At 38.7% G+C, this 9,113-nt stretch overlaps 1 protein-coding gene across 1 annotated transcript; it reads left to right on the top strand.

The window, feature by feature from the left end:
- The first annotated feature begins 1,753 nt into the window (after nucleotides 1-1,753).
- Nucleotides 1,754-3,485, top strand: LOC132142605 (mitochondrial import inner membrane translocase subunit Tim10-like). Its single transcript, XM_059552599.1, has 2 exons — nucleotides 1,754-1,976; nucleotides 2,846-3,485. The coding sequence occupies exons 1-2, from the start codon at nucleotides 1,906-1,908 to the stop codon at nucleotides 3,039-3,041; spliced, it is 267 nt and encodes an 88-aa protein (XP_059408582.1). The 5' UTR covers nucleotides 1,754-1,905; the 3' UTR covers nucleotides 3,042-3,485.
- The last annotated feature ends 5,628 nt before the right edge of the window (nucleotides 3,486-9,113 follow it).

The raw sequence follows: 9,113 nt of genomic DNA, 5'->3' as shown, positions 1-9,113 counted from the left end.
TTTTACCTAAACCAAAAGACACAGGTATTGTAAAACGTGGTCATGGCAGACCTCCAGGATCCAAAAAGACTTCCCGTAGATCCCCAAAAATACTTGTGCAACAATGCAGAGAAATAGTCCACTCCAGGACAAGATGATTGTGAAGTGTAAAAAACTAAAACAGACAGCGAGATCAAACGGGGTAATAAGCAAGAACCAAATACACAGCAGAAGAAAAACTCATCAGAAATAGAAAAAGCAGATGTTAACAGCATTTTGGCACAGGCACCCCCAAATTCTCACTTAAAATATATTATTCAGGCGAAGGGAGCAAGTAACCTTGATTCAATTTTCCATCAGAATGTTAAAAGCCTCGCTTTTAGGAGTTTGCTGAATATTGATCAGCAGCTAACATCAAGTTTGCGAGACACGTCTTTTAGCCTTCAAAAATTCAGAGGAGGGAAAAGTGAAGATTAGAATAGTAAATTAGTGATGAAGAGCTGTGAACCGATCGAAAAGGGTATTTGTGGTAAGAAAAAAGCAGAGACTTCTATGCTGAGAAACGAGAAGAAAGATACAGAGGTATCTGACAACCAAGTAGGGTCACTGTTGTCATGTGGAGACACGCCAGATAACGTGAAATGTTCGGTTAAAGATGGAGAAACTGCCACTAAGGAGAACTCAAGTAGAAAAGCCACTGTATTACAGAATACCGATTCCCAAAATGAGACGGGGAAAAGGCATTCAGGACCGAGCAACTGAGATTCTGTCCCGTTAACCACTGAGGAGGATATGATGAAGGAAATTATGATGCCGGGTGATGTTATTGATGATGCTGATCATGCAGTGTCACCCACAAAGAAAGACTGTGTCGGTTCTTTCTATGAACTGACAGTGATGAAGGGAATAGAAATGAAGTTATGTATGAATCCTGACAGAACACCAGCAGAGCATCTCAGAAATGAACAAAACTCTGAAGCTATGGTTTCTAATGAGAGTTCAGTTGAGGTGACATCAGACATGTACAAAGACATTCAGGAGGATAGCTGGGTGGCCGACTGTTTAGAGAAAGAGGAGGATTCAGGATGCAGCAAAGAGGTTCAGATGACTGAAGAAACTATGGAAGGAGAAGAAACTGAGAAATACTGAGGGCAAATGAATTTGTACAGGGAAATGCATTGCTTGCTTCAGGTGATGTCTGTGGGGAAACCACCAGTGGGTGGGATGCTAATGATGAAATTGATGTGGAGGGGGACCAATACAGTGTTGAGAAGATTGATGGACGGACCCTTCTGGAGGAAGATGAATTGAGTAAAGGTCACATGGCAAGTGCTAAGACTGCAGAAGTTACACATTAAAATTATGTAAATAAAACAAATGTACTGTATATAAGTTCATATGACACTTTTCTGTGTGTGCTTTATTTAATGTACTTTAAGATACTTTTGGTATAATGGTATATACACACTTTGAGTATGTGTATTTTATATATATAATGCATGTGATAAAACATACAACATGAGTTTGCCAAGGTATATTTCCCAAAAATTAAATTCCCTAGAAATATTCCCCAGTAATCACAATTGGAATGCGAGAATCATGTTAATGGCTAAATAAAATGTAATTAAAATAAAGAAAAAACAATTCAATACTATAAAAACGAAAAATAAATAAAAACGAAACACAAGCAAAGCGTAACTTCATTTAGAAGAAGCAGCGCAGCAAACATGGGCAGTGTTTTTGAATAGAAAACTTTATTGTCAGCGGAAGTACCAATTACAACTCTGGGTGGTTAGGAGGATCCACGTGATGGTCAAGCGCGCACTCTGAAGGTTAAAGCAGGCTGTCAGAGCTCTTTGTTTAACGGGACCCACGCTCTGCCCGTTGGGTTTTTAGTGAGGGTAACCCGAAAGGTCATTTGCAGAAATGGACCCCATGAAAGCGCAGCAGCTCGCCGCGGAGCTGGAGGTTGAAATGATGGCTGACATGTATAACCGGTATGAAGCCCACGGTGGTCTTTTTAAACGTGTAACAGCATGCTCTCAGATTACTTACGATCTCGATATATGGTATACGAAATATTTGGACTTGTGTAACGTTAGCAGGTTACACAACCATTGAATAATATATTATAGATGCAATGTTGTACAATAATGGATAGACAGGCTATACGTTTTTTTATTTTATTAGAATTAGACACCAGGCCTTGTTCAGTATCGCATACTTCGTTTTTGTACAACACGGTAAAACCTTTTTTTCTTTCTGTTTTCTATCTGTCGTTTAGTTTGCTAGTCTGTTACTCTTGACTTGAGCTCCTGTCGCACAGCTATCGACAGATTAATGCTGTCAGTTATTAAGCAGGTTCACACAATTTATTTATTTATTTTATTTTTCTTTATTATTATTATTAGTATTAGTATCTAGCGTATCAGTAAGGTTACGTAACCAGTATGTACTTCAAGCTGTATGCACTCATACAGTTTACAAATCATCGACCAGCTCGAATCATCTTTACTTTTCCTGGCCCCTGTCAGAGCAGACAGACCAATATTTTTGCCTTCAGAAATGACAGGAGGTCAAACGTATGAGTATATACCTACATACTTTGAAAAATGTTGTGTACTATTTTAAAGCTATATTCACTAAATAAAAAAGCATGTTAACTGCTAAGAGGTACAATCACTCATCTGTACATAGCAATTATATTTATACACCATTACAATATTCCCTTTACAGTTGCTGCTCTAACATACTACTCTAATGTACATCAAGTTGTACAGGTGAACATTGTTTTATTGAGATTATACATTACATAACTAAATGTGTACCATCTCATCTATCCTGTGTTTTTTCCCCCGTCATGCAGCATGACCAATGCATGTCACAGGAAGTGTGTTCCTCCTCATTACAAGGAGGCAGAACTTTCAAAGGGGGAAGCTGTGTGTCTGGACCGCTGTGTCGCTAAATACTTGGACCTGCATGAGAGACTTGGTCGGAAACTCACTGAGCTCTCTGTTCAGGATGAGGAGGTGATGAGGAAGGCCGCCGTGGGCACTGGATAGACCCCATACAGACTCCAAGGGTGGGCTGAAGGCATTTGAATAGGGTTCGTGGGAGGAATGGGCACTTTGGACATCCAAATGGGGAAATCAGGCAGCATGGCAACGGATATAAATAATATAACATGAATAAGAACAATATTGTGACAAATATTGATTCACTGTTTGACAAGCCACTAAATAATCCAGACTTTTGGGAGGAGGTGGGATATATTTTACCCTACGAGTTGTTGATCGTTTGTTGACATGAATATTATTAACATCACAAAAATAGAGCGTCGTCTGTGTAGGGAGATTTGTGAAGCATTGTGAAATGATGTCCTTGTGAAATAGGGTTTTTTTTTTTATGTTGACACTGATCATTGTAATCTCTGACATTCTCTGATTCATTTTCCAAAATGTACCTTTATTTCTCAGTAGAATTAAAATGTTTAACATTCTGTTTCACTCATGACTCTTTCTTTAAAATAAGCGAAAACAGCCTGCAGTTAAATAATATTGTGTCAGGATGGTTATGACAGTTGGAAATGTTTATATATATATATGTGTGTGTGTATTTTTAATGTTTAAAGAGGATTAATTTCAAGTCTCATCTACTTATTTTAATGTGCTGACAGCATTTTAACTAAATGCTTTTAAAGGAGAAGTGTCACTAAATTCATAATGTTTAAGATTCACTTATGTAACAAATCCTCGTTTTTTTTAATGAGACGTTTCCTGGGGCCTCATTTATAAAGCGTGCGTACGCACAAAACGGGGCTGGAAACGTACGTACGCCAGTTCCCACGCAAAGGTTGTGATCTATAAAAAACAAACTTGACGGGAGAATGTGCGCACCTTTAAGCAAACTTTGAGCCGTGCGTACGCACATTCTGGAGACAAAGGGAATTGGCGACACCGATGGTGAGGTCGTGAACTGAAGTTAGATTGTAGAAAATAAATGTGAGAAGAACGATTATAAGAATGAATGACATTTAATTTTCACTCCATTTCATACGTTATATCCACATTATCATGAAGATTAAATCCAACAGTGTTATTTGTGCCGATTGTTTTAGGCTATATACATCTAGTAAAATCCAAACGTAATTCAAAATGTATTAAAAGTAAAATAAAATAATAATCAGCGCTGCCTTACAGTCACATTGTCCACAACGGGAGCACAGGAGGACATGGCGCGATACATGTGATAGCCTACAGAATAGCATGAAATACCCTTTTATTAGAGAACTGCAGAACACAGTGTAAAAAGGAAATATTTTCCTTAATGTACATAGCCTATATCATAAAATGTCAAAGTCTGCAAATACAGTCATGAAGCACAATCGCTACTCATCATCGGTCCTAACTATTACGGTGTTCATTACAAAACCGTCAAGAAGCATGTGTTCACTATAACATTTTCGTCTTAAATTTTCGCCCACAAATTAATTAAGTGATTTTGTCAAGGTGTTAACGATCAGTCTATTTGCTAGAAACATATAAATTCTCCGGTGACCCGGGTATGTAATGCTTCATGATGGCACTCCTGGCACTGTTGGAGGATTACGCTAATGGCAGAATAAGGAGAGAACGAGTTTTCAGGGACCATGATGATTTCCTGGCCCATGATGATGACTGGCTAATAAGCCGATTTAGATTCCCTAGAGCTGTGCTCTTGGATCTATGTGCTGAATTGGGTCCAGTATTAGAGAGGGCAACACGCCGGAACCATGCCATCCCAGTCCAAATACAAGTCCTCACCACTCTGGGGTTCTTGGCAACCGGCTGTTTCCAGCGGGAATTGGCAGACAGGTAAATTAATAATATAAAAAAACTATAAGTAATCCTCAAATTTGTCTCTAAGACCTTTTTGTATATGAAATAATTCTATTGGAATCTATCATCTCACCCTATAGGTCTGGTATATCACAGCCGTCCCTGAGTGCCATAATATCTGTCGTTTTAAATGGTATACTTAATATGGTTAGTCGATACATCAGGTTCCCCTACACTGTGCGAGAACAGGCCGAAATTAAAACGCAATTTGCAGCAATGTCTGGTTTCCCAAATGTAATCGGCGCAATTGACTGCACTCATGTTGCTATAAGGGCACCATCTGAAAATGAATTTGCTTATGTTAATAGAAAGCATGTGCATTCTATTAATGTGAAAATCATATGTGACTCCAACATGACCCTCACAAACATTGTGGCACGCTGGCCTGGTTCAACACATGATTCCTTTATCTTGACACATAGCAGTGTAGGGAACAGACTAAATGCAGGCGCAGTACGTGATGGCTGGCTTCTTGGTGAGTTTAACAATATTAAAAAGTAGAAACTGTAACAATTTTGTTTTTAATATAATTATAACCTGCAGGCGACAGTGGCTACCCCCTGAGACGCTGGCTCCTCACCCCATTTTTAAACCCGCAGAGCGCAGAGGAAACTCATTATAACGAGGTCCACTCTCGTGCCCGCGCAGTTGTGGAGCGTGCCATCGGCATCCTGAAATGCAGATGGCGTGCTCTGGATGCCTCGGGTGGCAGACTTTTATACCATCCAGCAAAAGTGTGCAAGATCGTCAGGGCGTGTGGTGTTTTGCACAATATAGCACTGAGAAACGGTATTCCTCTCCCTCTACCCCAGCATTACGACCCCGAGCCACAGCCCCCTGGCCGACAAGAGGGATATCAACGAGGTGCAAGAATCCGTGAGGATGTCATGCGGCGTTTGTAAAGAAAGACAAAACTCAAGGTTCAGGTTTTAACCGCATCTTTTAATGATTGTGCAATTTCTTGCATCACTTCTCTCATCTGCCGTAGCTCATCTGCAACCCTGTTGACAGCGTTTATTGTCTCTCGCTGTAACTGCAGGACTGCGTCAGTGAGTACCCGACCACTTTTGGACGTGCCAGACGCAGAAGGGGCACTGCTTTGAGCCGGACGCTGTGCATCTGCATCTGAGAACCCCTCACCCTGAACCTCCTGTTCATTTACAGCTTCAGACTCCGGAAGGACTGGAGGACAAACAATTGGCAACATTTATCCATTTATCACCCCACACACTCAAATGTACAGCGTTAATGATTAAAAATCGGTTTAACCTTGCTCCTCTGTGGTTTCAGTCACGTCAGTGTCTCCCTCCTTTTCCGACACAATACCACACACGCTGACCTCCCCAATTATAGCCGCGATTTTGCTGTCCACTGATGTGAGATCAGCTGTACATGGGCCCCCACCAGTTGCAGCCACGCTCTGGCGGTGGGAGGACAGTTTTCTCTTTGCCTCCACCTTGAATGAATGAGAATCTTTATTTCACATATTTTGCATACTGTAAGCACATGTAAATAAAACTTTTTGAAAATCAATATTGCTATTTATATAGGTATATAGCCTAATAAAACACAAATGTAATATGTTGGTAAAAAAAAAATTTGTATACCTTCAGGTCGGACCATTTTTTCTTTAATTCTGCAACTGTCCGTTCTGTCCCACTGACACAATTGACGGCAGAAGCAATACTTTGCCACTCGCACTGCTTCTTTTTATTAGTGACCCCACTGCTGTGGCCACCAAATAACACAGTTTTCCGAGCCTCCACCTCCCCTACAAGTGTTTCAATCTCAGTATCTGAGAAATTACGTTTTTTTCCTCTTTTCTCACCTGTCGCCATTATTAAAATTAGGCTTACAGAAATGCACGTTTTCACTTTCTTGGATTAATTAATTGGCGGGTCGCATGCCAGTTTTCCAGGTATATATGGGATTCCACTCTCATTTACATGCTGATCAGCAATCATGAGGTGATTTGCATTGACTATTTATGGTTAAAAATGGGCGTGTACAGGGCGGGATATGAGGCTGGTTCACGTACGCACATCTGCGGGTGATCTGTGATTTATAAAGGGAACATTGCTTACAGGTGTGCGTACGCACGGTTTTATAAATCGGAATATTTTTTGGCGTACGCCATTTTTGGCTTTTGGGCGCACGTAAACTTTTAATAGTTTTATAAATGAGACCCCTGGTCTGTTTTGGAGGTCATTATAAACTAACCTTATGGAAAGCAGCTGCTTGAAGATCCTTTATGGAAAAACAAGAGCATAGAGGTTTGCAACATAAAGCTAAGTGCTGACAGTGTTTTAATTTGTCTTTTTCTTTTAAGCAGTGTTCGAATTGAGTCAAAGCTCTTGGGGGGTCCCCCAACCCCCCCCCCCCCCCCACCCAAAAAAAACAACTAATAATATACATATTTGTATTTATTTATTTCATATAATAATATAATTTACTTTACTTTACTTGTGAATTTAATTTACTTTGTGTGTTTCATAACATGTTTTTGCAGCTGAGCATTTACTATGTAAAATTAAATAAAAATCTATGAAATAACAAGATGGCTCTTCTCTTCTTTCCCTTGTCCATATCTGAGAAAATAATGTAAGATGTAAGTTGTAATATTATATTTGTTGTCGTTACTGTGAATATATTTAAGGAAGCACTCCATGTTATTCATGCTACTTATTAAGGTTATTAATGGTGATATACTTTGAACAGTGCACATGTAGGCATTTTATTTCATTAAAAAAACTAATTTATCTTGAATGTAGTTACATAACCCTTTCATATTTTCAAGCAGAAGTTGTCATAGTTAGGTAAACTTCTATAGTGGTGAATGAGAGTATATGTTTAAATATATGTTTTGTCACAATAGTGTTTCTACAAGAGGGAAAAATAGAAATAATTTGATACGATTACGATGCTGATGACCATTAATCAATTTTGATCTCTTGATTCACTATCAATTCACATGAATAGGCCTACTGTACTTACTTTTCTTGGGTTAAACTCAGTATTTTCTTGCATTAATTAATATTCACTTGTGTGTGCTTATACGAGTATCTTTTTAAAATGTATAATCTAGTGTTTGATCATGTCTAAATATTTATTTAAATGCAAAACCTAAAAATAAGTAAGCAGTTATGACCTGCAATACTCTTTTGAGCAACTAGAGTATGTATATTTATTAGAGTGGGTAAACAATGGCATTGCAAATGGAAATTATTATTTTTCTGGCCACAAAATGACTTTAATTTGCCTCTTTGCATTGAATTTAAAATCCTTTTCTCCACTTAACCTTAAATACTACACTAATTGTATTAGGCTATACATAATAATGGAAAATAGGATACAATTCATAACAAAAACGGTTGATCTGCATGTTTGTCTTCGGCGTAATAATCAATGCATGTGTGTCTCACGCACAATTCGTGAGAGTTAGCAACCCTGCTTTATCATCGTTGACACAAAAAAAGCCTTCACCTGATGAACATTTTCATCAGTAATAATGTCCTTAATTAAATTAACACTGTTTTTGAGCAGTTAAGGTTACTAGATTTAAAATGATTTGTTTAATTCAGAATGGGTGCAATGCTAGCTCCAAACAAGATTCTATTTTTCTCAGAATTACGTTAGATGGCTAATTACAACTAACAAGCCGATAGTGAGCTAGCATCATAAGATAAAAAAAAAACAACTATTGACAGACCAAGATTATAAGTGACTCTCTGATTCTAAGATAAACACTTATTCAGTAGCAATAAATTAGGTGTACCAAACAATCATAAAACAAAGAAATATTATCTTACCGTTATCGTGAGGTAAAATAATGACGAAGGATCACTCTGTCAGCCAATCACACAGCGACGTCGCGCCCGCAGTCTGTAAATTCCTTCAGAAAACAGCGTGTGGCGCACTTGAGCGTATTTTCAGATGCACATCTAATTTGAAGTAGCTTTTTATGGGAGCGGCACTTTTTACAGTCTATGGAGCGGCAGCGCAATACTTTGGTAAAAAATAGATAGATAGGGCTATGTCAAATATTGTTTCTATTTTAGTTTTAATGAAAAACCAGGGGACCCCCCAAGGTCATTTTTTTGGGCCTTATGGGGGGTCCCTTGATGCTTATGGGGGGTCCCGGACCCCCCCAGCCCCCCCTCAATTCGAACACTGCTTTTAAGTATGATCTGGGTAATGGTAAATGTCCTATAGTCTTTTATTTCAAGTTTTCTCAAAATATGTTAAATTTGGACTTTG

This window comes from Carassius carassius, chromosome 6, assembly GCF_963082965.1.
Source record: "Carassius carassius chromosome 6, fCarCar2.1, whole genome shotgun sequence".
NCBI classification, from domain to species: Eukaryota; Metazoa; Chordata; class Actinopteri; order Cypriniformes; family Cyprinidae; genus Carassius; species Carassius carassius.
This window is presented reverse-complemented; position numbering and strand designations above follow the sequence as displayed.